The 19327-nt window shown below is 46.5% G+C and overlaps 1 protein-coding gene across 1 annotated transcript in view; it reads left to right on the top strand.

The window, feature by feature from the left end:
• Nucleotides 1–19327, top strand: part of LOC137508681 (rho guanine nucleotide exchange factor 18-like) — a 249878-nt gene that overhangs the window by 104630 nt on the left and 125921 nt on the right. The window contains exon 4 of the mRNA XM_068233775.1: nt 8065–8224. Coding sequence (XP_068089876.1) covers nt 8065–8224 — 160 coding nt within the window. The remainder of the gene's footprint in view (nt 1–8064; nt 8225–19327) is intronic.

The following is a 19327-nucleotide window of genomic DNA, read 5'->3' as shown; positions in this document are numbered from 1 at the left end:
TAATATTCATTTGGGTGTTAAGTTGTATGACCGAGCAATATACTGTTAACCACTTCCCGACCGCCCACTACACAGGGGCGGCGGGGAAGTGGAGCCCTGCAGGACGGCCTCACCCACAGAGGCGGCGGTCCATTTAAGGGCATGGGCGGAGCGATCGCGTCATCCGTGACGCGATCCTCCGCCGGCGCCTGTCACCGCTCGCTCGCCGCAACATCCCGCCGGCTATACGGAAGCGCCGGCGGGATGTTAACCCCGCGATCGCCGCATACAAAGTGTATAATACACTTTGTAATGTTTACAAAGTGTATTATACAGGCTGCCTCCTGCCCTGGTGGTCCCAGTGTCCGAGGGACCACCAGGGCAGGCTGCAGCCACCCTAGTCTGCACCCAAGCACACTGATTTCTCCCCCCCCCTGCCCCAGATCGCCCACAGCACCCATCAGACCCCCCCCCTGCCCACCCCCCAGACCCCTGTTTGCACCCAATCACCCCCCTAATCACCCATCAATCACTCCCTGTCACTATCTGTCAACGCTATTTTTTTTTTATCCCCCCCCCCTGCTCCCTGCCCCCTCCTGATCACCCCCCACCCCTCAGATTCTCCCCAGACCCCCCCCCCAGACCACCCCCCCCTGTTTACTGTATGCATCTATCCCCCTGATCACCTGTCAATCACCTGTCAATCACCTGTCAATCACCCATCAATCACCCATCAATCACCCCCTGTCACTGCCACCCATCAATCAGCCCCTAACCTGCCCCTTGCGGGCAATCTGATCACCCCCCCACACCAATAGATCGCCCACAGATCCGACATCAGATCACCTCCCAAATCCATTGTTTACATCTATTCTCTCCTCTAAACACCCACTAATTACCCATCAATCACCCATCAATCACCCCCTATCACCACTTGTCACTTTTACCTATCAGATCAGACCCTAATCTGCCCCTTGCGGGCACCCAATCACCCGCCCACACGCTCAGATTGCCCTCTGACCCCCCCTTATCAATTCACCAGTGCATTAATTACATCTGTTCTTCCCTGTAATAACCCACTGATCACCTGTCAATCACCTGCCAATCACCTATCACCCATCAATCACCCCCTGTCACTGCCACCCATCAATCAGCCCCTAACCTGCCCCTTGCGGGCAATCTGATCACCCACCCACACCATTAGATCGCCCGCAAACCCGCCGTCAGATTACCTCCCAAATGTATCGTTTACATCTTTTATCTTCTCTAAACACCCACTAATTACCCATCAATCACCCCCTATCACCACCTGTCACTGTTACCTATCAGATCAGACCCTAATCTGCCCCTTGCGGGCACCCAATCACCCGCCCACACGCTCAGATTGCCCTCTGACCCCCCCTTATCAATTCACCAGTGCATTAATTACATCTGTTCTTCCCTGTAATAACCCACTGATCACCTGTCAATCACCTGCCAATCACCTATCACCCATCAATCACCCCCTGTCACCCCCTGTCACTGCCACCCATCAATCAGCCCCTAACCTGCCCCTTGCGGGCAATCTGATCACCCACCCACACCATTAGATCGCCCGCAAACCCGCCGTCAGATTACCTCCCAAATGTATCGTTTACATCTGTTATCTTCTCTAAACACCCACTAATTACCCATCAATCACCCCCTATCACCACCTGTCACTGTTACCTATCAGATCAGACCCTAATCTGCCCCTTGCGGGCACCCAATCGACCGCCTACACGCTCAGATTGCCCTCAGACCCCCCCTTATCAATTCGCCAGTGCAATATTTACATCTGTTCTCCCCTGTAATAACCCACTGATTACCTGTCAATCACCTATCAATCACCCATCAATCACCCCCTGTCACTGCCACCCATCAATCACCCCCTGTCACTGCCACCCATCAATCACCCGCTGTCACTGCCACCCATCAATCAGCCCCTAACCTGCCCCTTGCGGGCAAACTGATCACCCACCCACACCAATAGATCGCCCGCAGATCCGACATCAGATCACCACCCAAGCGCAGTGTTTCCATCTATTCTCTACCCTAAACACCCACTAATTACCCATCAATCACCCCCTGTCACTGCTACCTATCAGATTAGACCCCTATCTGCCCCTAGGGCACTCAATCACCCGCCCATGCCCTCAGACCCCAGCCCTGATCACCTCGCCAGTGCATTGCTTGCATCCATTCCCCCCTCTAATCACACCTTGAGACACCCATCAATCACCTCCTGTCACCCCCTAGCACACCTACCCATCAGATCAGGCCCCAATTTGCCCCGTGTGGGCTCCTGATCACTCGGCCAAACCCTCAGACCCCCTTCCGATCACCTCCCCAGTGCATGGATTGCATCTATTTTCCCCTCTAACCACCCCCTGAGACACCCATCAATCACCTCCTGTCACCCCCCTAGCACTCCTATCCATCAGATCAGGCCCAATACAACCTGTCATCTAAAAGGCCACCCTGCTTATGACCGGTTCCACAAAATTCGCCCCCTCATAGACCACCTGTCATCAAAATTTGCAGATGCTTATACCCCTGAACAGTCATTTTGAGACATTTGGTTTCCAGACTACTCACGGTTTTGGGCCTGTAAAATGCCAGGGCGGTATAGGAACCCCACAAGTGACCCCATTTTAGAAAAAAAAGACACCCCAAGGTATTATGTTAGGTGTATGACGAGTTCATAGAAGATTTAATTTTTTGTCAAAAGTTAGCGGAAATTAATTTTTATTGGTTTTTTTTCACAAAGTGTCATTTTTCACTAACTTGTGACAAAAAATAAAATCTTCTATGAACTCGCCATACACCTAACGGAATACCTTGGGGTGTCTTCTTTCTAAAATGGGGTCACTTGTGGGGTTCCTATACTGCCCTGGCATTTTAGGGGCCCTAAACCGCGAGGAGTAGTCTAGAAAACAAATGCTTCAAAATGACCTGTGAATAGGACGTTGGGCCCCTTAGCGCACCTAGGCTGCAAAAAAGTGTCACACATGTGGTACCGCCGTACTCAGGAAAAGTAGTATAATGTGTTTTGGGGTGTATTTTTACACATACCCATGCTGGGTGGGAGAAATTTCTATGTAAATGGACAATTGTGTGTAAAAAAATCAAACAATTGTCATTTACAGAGATATTTCTCCCACTTAGCATGGGTATGTGTAAAAATACACCCCAAAACGCATTATACTACTTCTCCTGAGTACAGCGGTACCACATGTGTGGCACTTTTTTACACCCTAAGTACGCTAAGGGGCCCAAAGTCCAATGAGTACCTTTAGGATTTCACAGGTCATTTTGCGACATTTGGTTTCAAGACTACTCCTCACGGTTTAGGGCCCCTAAAATGCCAGGGCAGTATAGGAACCCCACAAATGACCCCATTCTAGAAAGAAGACACCCAAAGGTATTCCGTACGGAGTATGGTGAGTTCATAGAAGATTTTATTTTTTGTCACAAGTTAGCGGAAAATGACACTTTGTGAAAAAAAACTATTAAAATCAATTTCCGCTAACTTGTGACAAAAAAATAAAAACTTCTATGAACTCACCATACTCCTAACGGAATACCTTGGGGTGTCTTCTTTCTAAAATGGGGTCATTAGTGGGGTTCCTATACTGCCCTGGCATTTTAGGGGCCCTAAACCGTGAGGAGTAGTCTTGAAACAAAAATGACCTGTGAAATCCTAAAGGTACTCATTGGACTTTGGGCCCCTTAGTGCAGTTAGGGTGCAAAAAAGTGCCACACATGTGGTATCGCCGTACTCGGGAGAAGTAGTACAATGTGTTTTGGGGTGTATTTTTACACATACCCATGCTGGGTGGGAGAAATACCTCTGTAAATGACAATCTTTTGATTTTTTTACACACAATTGTCTATTTACAGAGGTATTTCTCCCACCCAGCATGGGTATGTGTAAAAATACACCCCAAAACACATTGTACTACTTCTCCCGAGTATGGCGATACCACATGTGTGGCACTTTTTTCCACCCTAACTGCGCTAAAGGGCCCAAAGTCCAATGAGTACCTTTAGGATTTCACAGGTCATTTTGAGAAATTTCGTTTCAAGACTACTCCTCACGGTTTAGGGCCCCTAAAATGCCAGGGCAGTATAGGAACCCCACAAATGACCCCATTTTAGAAAGAAGACACCCCAAGGTATTCCGTTAGGAGTATGGTGAGTTCATAGAAGATTTTATTTTTTGTCAAAAGTTAGCGGAAATTGATTTTAATTGTGTTTTTTCACAAAGTGTCATTTTCCGCTAACTTGTGACAAAAAATAAAATCTTCTATGAACTCGCCATACTACTAACGGAATACCTTGGGGTGTCTTCTTTCTAAAATGGGGTCATTTGTGGGGTTCCTATACTGCCCTGGCATTTTAGGGGCCCTAAACCGTGAGGAGTAGTCTTGAAACGAAATTTCTCAAAATGACCTGTGAAATCCTAAAGGTACTCATTGGACTTTGGGCCCTTTAGCGCAGTTAGGGTGCAAAAAAGTGCCACACATGTGGTATCGCCGTACTCAGGAGAAGTAGTATAATGTGTTTTGTGGTGTATTTTTACACATACCCATGCTGAGTGGGAGAAATATCTCTGTAAATGGACAATTGTGTGTAAAAAAAATTAACAAATTGTCATTTACAGAGATATTTCTCCCACCCAGCATGGGTATGTGTAAAAATACACCCCAAAACACATTATACTACTTCTCCTGAGTACGGCAATACCACATGTGTGGCACTTTTTTGCAGCCTAACTGCGCTAAGGGGTCCAAAGTCCAATGAGCACCTTTAGGCTTTACAGGGGTGCTTACAATTTAGCACCCCCCAAAATGTCAGGACAGTAAACACACCCCACAAATGATCCCATTTTGGAAAGTAGACCCTTCAAGGTATTCAGAGAGGGGCATGGTGAGTCCGTGGCAGATTTCATTTTTTTTTGTCGCAAGTTAGAAGAAATGGAAACTTTTTTTTTTTTTTTTTTTCCTCACAAAGTGTCATTTTCCGCTTACTTGTGACAAAAAATAATATCTTCTATGAACTCACTATGCCTCTCAGTGAATACTTTGGGATGTCTTCTTTCCAAAATGGGGTCATTTGGGGGGTATTTATACTATCCTGGAATTCTAGCCCCTCATGAAACATGACAGGGGGTCAGAAAAGTCAGAGATGCTTGAAAATGGGAAAATTCACTTTTGGCACCATAGTTTGTAAACGCTATAACTTTTACCCAAACCAATAAATATACACTGAATGGGTTTTTTTTTTATCAAAAACATGTTTGTCCACATTTTTCGCGCTGCATGTATACAGAAATTTTACTTTATTTGAAAAATGTCAGCACAGAAAGTTAAAAAAATCATTTTTTTGCCAAAATTCATGTCTTTTTTGATGAATATAATAAAAAGTAAAAATCGCAGGAGCAATCAAATAGCATCAAAAGAAAGCTTTATTAGTGACAAGAAAAGGAGCCAAAATTCATTTAGGTGGTAGGTTGTATGAGCGAGCAATAAACCGTGAAAGCTGCAGTGGTCTGAATGGAAAAAAAGTGGCCGGTCCTTAAGGGGTAGAAAGCCCTAGGTCCTCAAGTGGTTAAAGGTGCAGTGTGCTGAATTGTGAGAAATTGCCTGGTCAATAGTGGGGTGTAAACCTGTGGTCCTCAATTGGTTGAAGGTACGGAATACTAAAGAGGAAAATGTGCACAAGGTATACAAAACAGTGCCAAATTAAGAACATTAGAATTAGAATAACAATCTGTGAACTAATTGCACAGAGAAGCAATCAAGTAAATAAGAGAGGATTGTTGTTTGAAACAAAGTCTGCACACTCCAGGAGGTAAGCAACATTTAAAGGTACACTGCTCACAATGTTAGACAGGTGCATGTCGAGGATATAGATGGTATTGTTTACCAGGGAGTAAAGGTTTGGTTAGACGAGGAGACACTTACCGTAAATTATTGCTGCAGGAATCATTCTGGATCCTTATACTTGGTACCCGTACCTTGGGAGGTTTGAATCTTATTTGCTGATATCCTTTTGTTAGTCTTTTGTCATTTTAAATCAATTTTATATTAGGAGTATAATTGTGATTGGTGTACCTTTAAATGTTTCATTAACTTGCTGACATGGCATACTCTTTAGGAGTGAGTCTTAGAACTTAAAGTGAACCTCCGGACTAAAAATCTACTCAGCAGAACTGAAAAGGCTTGGTGTTTCTTTAACAGTTTCACAGCATCAGAACTTTGTTTTTCTTACCAAAGCCTCATTTTTAGCTGCATTTTTAGCTAGGTTCCACCCATCAAAGAAAAAAAGCCCAGGCTTTTTTCCCCTGATGCTGTGCAGAGCATGATGGGATTTCCTATGTTGTTATACATGTTTCCTAGCAACTGGGAGAGGTGCTCAGGACACAGAACAGTTGGAACTGTGGGCCAGATTTATCAAGAGTGTCTGAGACAAAATATTAGTAGGTTTTTAGAAATCCATGCAGAACTGTCTCAGGCATCTTAAGAAATCACTAGCTAGTGCAGATTTCTTCTTAAACTGTAAGGAATAGAAGGAGCTAGGAAGGTCTCTCAGGCAGTGCAGTGTGAGAGGGGAATTGCTGTTGCTGAGGTAACCAACACACCTGCTGTCAGCAAGCTCTGAGTGAGGGGGGAGGAGCCCTTTACAAATCACATCTAGCCTGTTCATCTATAGAACTGCTAATGAGCACTACTTATCTGCAGCAGTGTAGGAATGGATTTGCACTTTTCTTAACTGTAGTGTAGCTCTAGAAATCCACGCTAAACTGCCACTATTATGTAGGCTTTGGGAAGTTTCTTACTATCATGCAGAACTGTTCTTCTGCTGGTTAGACCAGTTTTAGAAGAAAAAACTGTCGGTAATGCTTTGATAAATCTGGCCCTGTGTCTCATGCTCCCTGTCACCTCCTTTCAACCAAAAAGATGGCTGCCATCATGAAATCAAACATTTGCCTGTTCTTTTAAAACAGTGTAGGTAAGAGATTATATTACCTATTTTAATTAACATAACTAATGTAACTTAATGACAATATGTTTGTTTAGGCGGGAGTTCCTCTTTAAAGACCTTATTGGACTTTTGCATTTTGGGCTATGATTAAAGATGCACAATCCGAAATATGTTAGCCATTTTATGCTGTTCCTAATTGGCGAATAAAGCTTTGGATCTTTCTACCTCCTGAAGTGTGCGTTTTTGCAAGCATCTGATCTGCATGCTGTTCAGGGTCTAAAGCTACATACACACGAGGGACAAGCTATCCACACGTCTCGCCAGAAATGCAGAGACGCGGCGGAAGCTGTCTGTGAATGGAGCATCCCCTGGCCGGATGCTCCATTCACTTGCATTGTGTTTTCTGTCGCTAGTCCGCATACACACGCGGACTAGTGACAGTTGCGGCTTAGTTGCGGCGACAGCTGTAGCCGGCAATTGAACATGTCAATCGCCTGGCAACAGCTCCGACGGGCGACGGTTCGGGGAGCGCGTCATACACACGGGTGACCTGTCGCCGCAACACGCGCGTGCCACGTGGTTGCGGCAACAGCCGTACCCTGTGTGTATGAGCCATTAGACTAAGTATTAGAGATAGTGGATTAGCAGGACAGCTGGGCAAGTTTGCATTGTTTTGGGGGAAATAAATATGTCATCCTCCATATTCCTCCCACTTCAGGTGTGCTTTAGCCAAGCACTAGAAATGAGTGAATAAGATGCTAATAATTTTGGCTTGAATGCATATTTTGTGCAAATCGTATGCATCGTAGAACTGGGCCAATCAAATGCACTTCCTAACTATTTTAATGAGCCCAATTCCAAGCTGCATACAATTGTCATTACTTTAGTGTCTCTGTTGGAATTATTAGCATCTCATTTACCAGCTCTAATGGGCAGAAACTGAAATTGCTATAAAATGAAAATCTGCAAAATGTTACAAAATTAAATTGGCCATATTCATACAATCCTTATACATTTTCCATCATCTTGTTTTATCATCTGGCTGACTGAAATATTAATACTGTTCTTTATTTAAAGATTTAGAATTGATGCGTTGGGAATGGATAGTGATGAAGAAAAGGAGCTGAAGCCTCAAGAAATCCAGCCAATAGCAGAACCCTGGGTGACAAAAGCTAGTCTGAAAATGGAAGCAGATGCTGGAAAACTAGTCTTGATGGCTACTGAAACTGTGCACAAGGTACAAACTGTTCATGTCTGAAAAAATAAAGTAGGTTTATATTTAATATCACAATTCACATCAAACAATATGACCCCAATCACTTTACTTTAAAGTATTACTCCTTTTACTTCAACCTTACTTTAACCACTTGAGGACCGCAGTGTTAAACCCTCCTAAAGATCAGGCAGTTTTTCATTAAATTGGCCACTGCAGCTTTAAGGCCAAGCTGCAGGGCCACACGACACAGCACACAAGTGACCCCCCCCCCCCCCTTTCTCCCCACCAACAGAGCTCTCTGTTGGTGGGGTCTAATCGCCCCCAGATGTTTGTTTGTATTTGTTTATATGGGGGTTTTTTTTATAAAAAAAAGTGTGTTTTTTTAACCACCCTGGCATTCTATTAAGATCGCCAGGGCGGCTGCATGAGGGTTTTTTTTAAATAAAAAAAAAACTATTTCATGCAGCCAACTGAAAGTTGGCTGCATTAAAGCCCACTAGATGGCACTCCGGAGGCGTTCTTCTGATCGCCTCCGGCGGCCAAAAGTAACACGGAAGGCCGCAATGAGCAGCCTTCCGTGTTTGGCTTCTCCTGTCGCCATGGCGACGAGCGGAGTGACGTCATGGCGTCATGGACGTCAGCCGACGTCCTGACGTCAGCCGCCTCCGATCCAGCCCTTAGCGCTGGCCGGAACTATTTGTTCCGGCTGCGCAGGGCTCAGGCGGCTGGGGGGACCCTCTTTCGCCGCTGCTCGCGGCGGATCGCCGCAGAGCGGCGGCGATCGGGCAGCACAAGCGGCTGGCAAAGTGCCGGCTGCGTGTGCTGCTCTTTATTTCATCAAAATCGGCCCAGCAGGGCCTGAGCGGCACCCTCTGGCGGTAATGGACGAGCTGAGCTCGTCCATACCGCTAAGGTGGTTAATGTTGTTGTATACCCCTTCTCCCTCCCTCCCCTGCCAGCCAATCCCCGTGATCAGCTGTCATAGGCTTCAGCCTATGACAGCTGATCACCTCTGTGACTCAGGAGGGGACAACCGTGTCACACGGCTGTCCCCAGTACAGCGCTGCTGTAGATCGCAACACTGTACCAGTAATTAGACAGCGATTACGACGTCTAACAGTCTCCCGAGTGGCAGTCGCCCCTCGGAGACTGAAGGCTGAGCATCCAAGCAGGAGATGCGCGCGCACCCTGCGCGCGATCTCCTGCAAAAGAGAGCCCCAGGACTTTAAACCGATCGGTGTTAGGCGGTCCTGGGGCTGCCGCCGCAGCCACGCCCATCGGCGTGACGCGGTCTGCTATAAATAAAATCAGTGGCGTGGCAATAGAGGGTGCAGAAGTTGCCAATGCATCAGGGCCCTGAGGGGCCCACCCTTGACCACAATATTAGCTCTTTATTGTTTCTGTGGTGGGAAAGATTGCTTCTATAGATGCTTTGAATAGTTGTAATCATTAACAAACTGTTCCCCATCCCTTTCTTGCACCTCTGACTGCAGGGTTTGATGCGCCGTATAAATTGTTGTGTATAGAGTGCTGGGCGGCAATGCAAGACTTTCACTGGGGCTCATAACGCCTTAGCTATGCACTTGCTTTAAATAGTACTTTCAAGAGAACCTGAACTGAAAATAAAAAGTCGAAATAACCATACACAGGTCATACTTACCTCCTGTGTAGTCTACTCTTTCTCCTCTCCTGCGACCCATTTGTGCACTGTGATCAATAGAATTCTCCGTCCTCCATTTTAAAAATGGCCATTACCCCATAACAGCTTCCTGGTCAGCATGTTAAACTGTGGGAGGCGCCGAGGACGGACCGAAGAAGACGTCAGTCAGGTAAGCTCGACCACCCCGCCCAGCCCGCACAGCATTACTGGGTGAAATCCGGATAGCAATTATCCGGATCACCCAAATCCGAATTTGAGCCCATGGCTGGTGCTGAATCCCATTTCATACAGAAAAATAAGGCACAACAAAATGCTCAACAGGCAGAGCTAGTAACCAGAGGTGTTATTGAGTGCATTGCACCATGCATTGAACACATTTTTTCTAGGGGGCAATTAACTCTCATTCTTTTATAAATGGTGTGCGTGTGAGATTTTGTTGATTCCTGGAATCAATTGTTAATGGGAACACCTACATCATGTATAAAACAAATTGTTTTATACATGATGTAGGTGTTCCCATTATAAGTTCAGAACTCCAATAAGTCCTCAGCTGATGTATGAAAAGTCTGTTTTCTGTGTTAATCAGTACTGGGTAGTGTAGTTAACAGTTCACTGGAGCAATCTATGACATTCATGAATGTTGTAAAACACTGCTGCAGTTTTCGTAAAACAGGTTTAAAGGGAACCTGAGGTTAGCAGGATATGGAGGTTGCTGACTGTATTAATTTCTTTGTAAACAATGCCAGTTGCCTGGCAGCCCTGTTGATCTTCTGGCATAAGTAGTGTCTGAGTCAAAACCCTGGAACATGCACATGGCTAATCCAGTAAAACCTGAGTCAGCTGAGTCAGAGTACCTGATCTGCATATGCTTGTTCAGGGTCAATGGCTAAAGTATTAGAGACACAGGAGGACTGCCAGGCAACTGGTATTGTTTAAAAGGAAATAAATATGGCAGCCTCCATATCACTCTCACCTCAGGCTCCCTTTAAGAATTCCATAGGTTCTGAGGACACAGAAGCTGTGCTGGTGCCATTATAACTGAGAGGCTAATACAGCCCTATGAATACCTGTGCAGTCTACTGACTGTGGAGACAAACTGTGATGGTCTCCTAATTTCCTAGCAATCTGGCATTGTAAGACCCATATCCAGATCACCAGGGGTAAGGCCCATGCATTTATTTAGCTAGAAACTAAGGTAAAACTCCAGCTGCAGCTGTGGCAGACTTCTGACCACATGTGACATAACTTCCACAGGCCTGCAAATAGACCTGCTGTTATGGATACACCTAGCAGCTGAACGATAGACAACACATTGCATAAAAGACTCTGAAATCATGAATGTGAATAAAGAAAATAGTTATTCTCAATTAGTGGCAGTGCAAATATATATAAATGAGCAATGACAAATCCACAAGGTAAAACCCACATAAGACACAGCAATCTTAATTAACGAGCTAAGTATACAAAATATACAAATATTTACTGCATATACAGACAAGGCAGAACAGCAGACATGGGCAACGCAAATATGAGTCAAAGCAAGCAGAGTACAATAACTAGAAGGTCAGATCAGAACAGAGATACAGATAAAGCGGAACAGCAGACAAGGGTGGACAAGGGCAAGGCAAATCAGAGTAAAGCAAGGAACATTAGCCAGGAGGTCAGATCAGAACAGAGCTATTTAAAGCAGGGAGCAGTGGTGCTCGGATACCCCCGATCATGGATTCGACCTTTTCGGCCAAATTACGTCAATAATTTCCGGATTTGAAACAGACTTCCGAATCGACCCGGATTTTTTCCATGAATGAGGCAATCACGGAAATTCATGGCCGTGATCACGGAAAATCATTTTAGCTAATAGCGAGGCCCCCATACATGCTACAATCCCCCAAATTGCATGGATTATAAAGATGATAAGGGGCTACAACTTAAAAAAATCCAAAAAGAACTTTTAGTTTTTGAGAAAATGGATTTTAAAGTTAAATCAACACTTTAAATGTGACTATTAATTGGTAATAATTGGTTTTAAACAGGGAAATACACTTTAAGCAAACACAGAGGTGATGGTGAGTCCCAATGGCAAAAAAAAAAAAAAAAAAAGTGGGATCAGCGCATCACCAGGCCGCCTCTGAATGGCCTCAGCTCAGAGATGCGCTGAGCCCCCCCAGAAACTGCAAACGCACCTTGAACCCAAACAGAGGCTCTGCATATACACCAAAGGAAAACTATTAAGTGGGAGCAGCTGACCAGAAATAAATCAATCAAACATAGCAAAGAAATGAACAGCGCTACTTAAAAACAGATGAGTGCTTACCTGCAAAAAAGTGCACACCCCACTCATGGTATTCAAATACACAATGAGCATACACATGACCTGTCTACCACTTGGAGGATGTTAGTTTCACTAACAATTTGCAATTTGTTAGGTACTTGTCCCTCCCACTGTCGAAGAAGTCTTTCCTCCATGGGAGGGGACCTAACACTAACTAAATTCTACCTATGCATATGCATAGCCTGGGCGCGCTACCAGTAAAATTGAGAATTGCGCAAAAAAAAAAAAAAAGTGGGATCAGCGCATCACCAGGCCGCCTCTGAATGGCCTCAGCTCAGAGATGCGCTGAGCCCCCCCAGAAACTGCAAACGCACCTTGAACCCAAACAGAGGCTCTGCATATACACCAAAGGAAAACTATTAAGTGGGAGCAGCTGACCAGAAATAAATCAATCAAACATAGCAAAGAAATGAACAGCGCTACTTAAAAACAGATGAGTGCTTACCTGCAAAAAAGTGCACACCCCACTCATGGGATTCAAATACACAATGAGCATACACATGACCTGTCTACCACTTGGAGGATGTTAGTTTCACTAACAATTTGCAGTTTCTGGGGGGGCTCAGCGCATCTCTGAGCTGAGGCCATTCAGAGGCGGCCTGGTGATGCGCTGATTTTTTTTTTTTTTGCGCAATTCTCAATTTTACTGGTAGCGCGCCCAGGCTATGCATATGCATAGGTAGAATTTAGTTAGTGTTAGGTCCCCTCCCATGGAGGAAAGACTTCTTCGACAGTGGGAGGGACAAGTACCTAACAAATTGCAAATTGTTAGTGAAACTAACATCCTCCAAGTGGTAGACAGGTCATGTGTATGCTCATTGTGTATTTGAATCCCATGAGTGGGGTGTGCACTTTTTTGCAGGTAAGCACTCATCTGTTTTTGAGTCCCAATGGCACCTGGCAGTAGTGGTAGCACTGGAGGAGGATGAGTGGCCGATGCCACAAAAACATCCAGAGAGGTTTTTATCAATTTTATTTTTTTCCTTGCAGCGATAGCAATGAAATGGCAGCAGAGTTGTCTGTGAACCCAGATGGTGGGAAAGCATACTTTAGTAGGGAAATAGAGCCTCAGTGGCAGCAGGAGGAGGACTAAAGCGGTCAGTACGGCAGCACAGAATGACCATGGCACCTCACTGGTGGTACCACAGCATGACAATGCTGCCCAAAAAATTAGATGCATCCATGGACCCTGGTGGTGAAACTCAGCGGAAGCAGGAGGAAGACTAAAGTGGACTAAAGTGGTCAGAAAATGGGTGTCACCGGCGTCGGCTGACTCGGCCCAGGCTGTGCTGCTGATAGACGCCTCTCTGCTGCACCCCCTACAGCTGAGCGCCCTCTCCCTGGCCATGGACCAGTCCCAGAAGTGGCGGAGGCAATGGCACTCCCTCTCCTGCCACACCCACGACCCCTGCCAGACATGTTGTATGCACAAAATTTCAAGGTGGAGAAAATGTGCTGATTTTTACAGTCAATATGTGTGTGCGGGCCTGGGGCCAGACAGACGGAATATAACAGGGGGCTTTTATTTATATTTCAAAAAAGAAAAAAAAATACTGAATACAGTAATAGAACACGAAAATGAGTGGACAGCGCCGCGGTCTGCCTGCACTATGCGCACAGCAAACTAACCGGCTGCATGATAGTAGCAAAGTACAATGTCACTGACTAAACTTAGTGACTGAACAACAATGGCAGTGACTGCAACTAACTGAAGTTGATCGCTGGCTGGCTTAGCTAGCTAACAAGTATACAGTAATAGAGCAGTAGAATCAGTGTGAAGTTGAAACTGCCTGCACTAAGCACAGCAATCAGTACACTCTCTCACTGACAACTACACTGACTACAACTAACTTAAGTAATCACTCACTGCTAGCTAGCTGAATACAAGTATCAGATACAGTATAAGGGCAATTTAAAGGAACACTGTAGGGGGGTCGGGGGAAAATGAGTTGAACTTACCCAGGGCTTCTACTGGTCCCCCGCAGACATCCTGTGCCCGCGCAACCACTCACCGATGCTCCGGCCTCGCCTCCGGTTCACTTCTGGAATTTCAGACTTTAAAGTCTGAAAACCACTGCGCCTGTGTTGCCGTGTCCTCGCTCCCGCTGATGTCACCAGGAGCATACTGCGCAGTCACAGACCATACTGGGCCTGTGCAGTACGCTCCTAGTGACATCAGTGGTAGTGAGGGCACGGCAACGCAGGCGCAGTGGTTTTCAGACTTTAAAGTCTGAAATTCCAGAAGTGAACCGGAGGCGGGGCCGGAGCATCGGTGAGTGGCTGCGTGGGCACAGGATGTCTGCGGGGGACCATTAGAAGCCCCAGCAGGGACGGATCTAGACCAAGTTGCGCCTGGGGCAAGGTCAGGTTTTGGCGCCTATGCTCTTATCCCTACTGTTCGAGGCTGGCGATTTCCTGAACTCCCCCTTGTGGCGACCCCCGCCCCCCCTGCAGCCATCCCCTGCCCGGTGTAACTATACAATCCGAGCCTTCGATCCTGCGGGTGTCACGCAAGCTCTGCAGCTCCTTCTTCTCTGTCGATACACAGACACGCGGCTTAGTGATGTCACCAAGCAGAGTGTCTGTGTCCTCGGCAGGGATGACGGAGCTGCAGCGCAGAGCTTGTGTGACAGCCATCCGCAGGACCGATATGTATTACACCGAACAGGGGATGGCTGCAGGAGGGGGGGGGGGGGTTGCCACATGGGGGGGTTTAGTAAATCGCCACCCTCGGAGGTGGATGAAAGGGGGGATTGCAACAAACGAGGGGGCCAGTAAATTGCCACCCTTGGAGGGGAGGAAGGGGGGAATTGCAACAGAGGGGGGGGGGGGGGGGCAGGGACTGATCTAGACCAAGTTGCAACTTACATATACGACCCCTTGCCACTTTTCTGTCCCTCACACATTTCTGTGCCCCCTCGTCCACATATGTGCCCCTTCACTTGCTTCTGTGCACCCCTTTACCCACATATGCGGCCCCTTGCCACCTTTCTGTATTCCTCACACATTTCTGTGCCCCCTCACCAGACTGTGCCCCCTCGTCCACATATGTGCCCCTTCACTTGCTTCTGTGCACCCCTTTACCCACATATGCGGCCCCTTGCCACCTTTCTGTATTCCTCACACATTTCTGTGCCCCCTCACCAGACTGTGCCCCCTCGTCCACATATGTGCCCCTTCACTTGCTTCTGTGCACCCCTGCTTTACCCACATATGCGACCCCTTGCCACCTTTCTGTAAAAGTGGCAAGGGGTCGCATATGTGGGTAAAGCAGGGGTGCACAGAAGTTTGGAGTGCACAGAAGCTGGTGAAGAAGTGGACCATATCTGACTGGGTCACAGGTGAGGGGTGCACAAAAGTGGTAAAGGGGTACATATGTGGGCAAGGGGGTGCACAAATGTATGAGGGAGAAGAGGCAAGTAAGTCACGTGGGCACATGATTGAATAAGGGTGTGCACAAGTGGGCGAGAGATTCTCACATGAGATCATGTCATGATGAGAGAGGCAGAGAAGTGTGTGAGAGAGATGGTGGGCACATATCATGTAGCTCAGCTGAGCCTGAGGGGTGCACTGACTGTGGCTGTGCAGTGTGCACAGAACGAATTGTGCGAGAGAATTTCTCTCTATGCTGACTGACCTGACCTGCAGGCTGCAGCAATTAGGCACCAGCACCACCCGCACTTCAGGCAGCGGCAGTAGTCATAACACTTCAGCCGCTCTCCGGACCAGAATGCAGACCTAGTCTCCTCTCCTCTCTGTGAGTCGCACTCGCGCACCTCTCTATTTGGCTTCACTGATGACGTGCATTACAGAAGCCAACACTAGAGGTGCGACAGAGAGGAGACCAGGTCTGCGTTCCGCGGAGAGCGGCTGAAGTTAGTATGTATGACTGCCGCTATGATCCGCCGTCCCTCCGCTATGCTGACACAGCGCCTGAGCTGAGCCTGGCTGACACACACTCGGGGGGCAGCGCAGCGCCGGCAGCGCAAACAACAGGGGGAAAGTGGAGGCCACACAAGCGGGGATAAAGAGCCTGCCGCCTGCCGGCTGCCACCGCCTGGGGCAAGAGACCCGCCTGCCCCCCCCCTAGATCCGTCCCTGAGCCCCAGGTAAGTTCAACTCATTTTCCCCCGACCCCCCTACAGTGTTCCTTTAAGGACTAAAACGCTCTTCCTGATGCACAATATGGCCTGGAGATGATCCTTTTAGTGCCACAGAGTCTAGCAAGGACGGAGCTCTGGAAATGGCCCCCTCTTTATAAACAGGAGGGGAGGGGAGGGCAGAGCCTCCCCTCCTACGATTGGTTGCTAGGGCCTGGCTGAGGGCCTCTGATTGGCCCAGGGATGTCATTTCTGCCCATTTCCACCCGATCACGACCTAATCATGGATTTCCACCGCGATCACGAGCGTGATCGCTTTCCGAATATTTGGAATCACGGAATTTCCGAGGTCGATTTCTGTGATCCAGAATCGATCACGGATTCGTATGCGGAAGTCGAATAGTGAAAAAGTACTAGTGAATCACGGAACGGAAATTATCTGCTCACCACTGGCAGGGAGCACAGATCTCAGCGATCAAGACAGCCAAGCTGAACTAAGGTTCTGGCAAGGTTCTGAGGTGCGTGGAGTCCTTAAAGTGAACCCGTAAGCCAGAAAAAAATGAGTTTTACTCACCTGGGGCTTCTACCAGCCCCCTGCAGCAGTCCTGTGCCCTCACAGTCACTCACTAATCCTCTGGTCCACCGCTGCCAGCTAGTTTTGTTTTTGCTGACAGGCCCGTCAGGACTGGCCACGCGTAGCTTTTTCCGCATTCCCGACTGTAATTAGCGCTATTGCGTGCCGCAACGTGTACAAAAATATGCGTTGCCGCATATCTATGCGTGCGTAATGCGGCAATAGCGCTAATTACAGTCGGGAATGAGGAAAAAGCTACGCGTGCCCAGTCCTGACAGGCCTGTCGGCAAAAACGCAACTAGCTGGCAGTGGGGGACCAGAGGATTAGTGAGTGGCTGCGAGGGCACAGGACTGCTGCAGGGGGCTGGTAGAAGCCCCAGGTGAGTAAAACTCATTTTTTTTCTGGCTTAAGTGTCTCTTTAAATGCAAATACAACAGGTTATGTCATAATTCATAATTTCCAGGATCAGTTGCATGTGGGCAAGTGAACGGCAGTATTTTGGTGAATACTGAAAGTACTGCCGTTCAAATGCAGAGAGCCACCAGCAGGTAAGCCGAGAAACTGCAGGCAAACTTATGTCGTGAAGTGTTGCAAAGTGCCACCTGCAGGTGAACAGAGATAATACCAAAGTCCAGGAAACTAGTGCCACCAGCAGGTGCAACCACATAAAGCAGGATTCCTAACAACGCAAAATCTCCTTGTATGGGTAGCATGAACACAACTGAAGAATCACAGGGAAAGAAGTGATACCTTTACCTTTAGCACAGGCACACTAATAAAGGGCATTTTCATCTCTCGATCTGGAGTGTGAGCACTGTGATTGGTCCTCAGTAATAACAGTCCTCTTCACATGGATCTCTGTGCATTGTTATAGCTTTTTTATAGTCAGACACATCTTGCTTTTTCTTTGCAGCACTATCTTGTACTAGGGACCATGGTTGTGTGACATTATGTACCTTGTCCCACCATCATTACCCTTTGTTTTCTTTACGCAGTTGGTTTTAAATGTATTTGCAGCATAGTGCTTAGCCTGAAACATGCTGTTTTTATGGTATGCACATTCTCTATAAATGTTAATACTGATTTCACCTGTTGGCATGGATGTGGAGTTTTCCCTTTGTATTTTATATGGTGTGGCTCTAAAAATATGTTAAAATCACCACTATCTGGATCTAGTAGTTATGTAAAGCTTGTATTTCTAAAGTTGTAGTTAGTGTGCCTCATCGTGTAAAGACTTTATGGGTGCTGTGAAAGAAGAATTGGCATTTATGAAATAGACATTTAAGGCATTTAAACCCACCATGCTGTTCCCTCCACCTCAGTTGCTACAAAAGGCACAAAAAAGTAATCCACTGTGCCTTGAGAAATCTGTGAGGATGAGGAAAGAAATGAGGAGAAACATGAACTCCACACATTTAAATTTTCTGATGATAAACAAAGGAACTGCTAAAGGCTATTCATTTTACTTAGGAAATTCAACAGAATGAGTCACACTCCATATCTGCGCATGAAAAAACATGTACATATACTCCTCACCTAACAAACGAGATAGAGACTGTAGGTTTGTTCTTAAACGATACCAGAGCCGACACAAATTTAAAAAATGGGGGGAGCAATCATTGATGTGAACCAGTCCTCATGCCCACTGCTCCCCCCATTCTCCTTTGCTCCCCTCCACTCTCACCTAAAATCCCTCCTCAGCCTCTCCTGGATCGGGCAGTAGTGAGGCGGGAGAGCTTGGTGCATGCGCATGACGGCACGTGGGTTGTATAAACCTGTAGACTATCTGTAGTGCTGTAGAGATTTCAGAGCTGTCATTCTTCCATGAACATAATGCAACTAAAGATTATTTCAAGCCAGTAGAAGAGTCTTAATAACAGTCTGTCTAGAGGGTTCAAGAGAAGGTTTCACTTTTTAGGGGAAAAGTTTAAACTCTGGGAATATATTCCTGAAATGGATGCCCCCTTTTCTCAAGTTAGTGAAGCAAATGATAATGTTTTTGAGCACTTTAAGTTTTTTGACAGATACCTCAGATAAAATTATTGTATTTGCCCTTATGAAAGAAAAACAAAAGTTTGCTTTCTTAAAACAGAAAGAATTTGCGATAATTCAGGTTTGAGTGAGCTTGAGATGTCTCCCCGTGCATCACTGCTGAAATATATGCAAATTAACCATTGTCACCCTTAGAAGCTAAACACACCTCCAGAACCGCTGGAATGCAATGATGTGTCAGCTTGTTAATTTGTACAGAGCCAGAATAATCCAACATGCATACAGACTGTTTCGGATTGTTTGATCCTCATCAGTGCATGTCATGGATTAATTTGGCTCTATGGACTAGGGCTTGTAACACCGAGAGGTACAGATTAACCAGCAAGCTCATGGTGAACCAGAACTCATTGGAGTGTGTAAGGGACTACAATGGTCCTAAAAGCCCCCTTATAAAAGCATAGGTGG

Source organism: Hyperolius riggenbachi, chromosome 1 (genome assembly GCF_040937935.1).
Source record: "Hyperolius riggenbachi isolate aHypRig1 chromosome 1, aHypRig1.pri, whole genome shotgun sequence".
NCBI lineage: Eukaryota > Metazoa > Chordata > Amphibia > Anura > Hyperoliidae > Hyperolius > Hyperolius riggenbachi.
The sequence above is the reverse complement of the archived record's forward strand: the minus strand, read 5'-3'. Positions and strand labels throughout refer to the sequence as shown.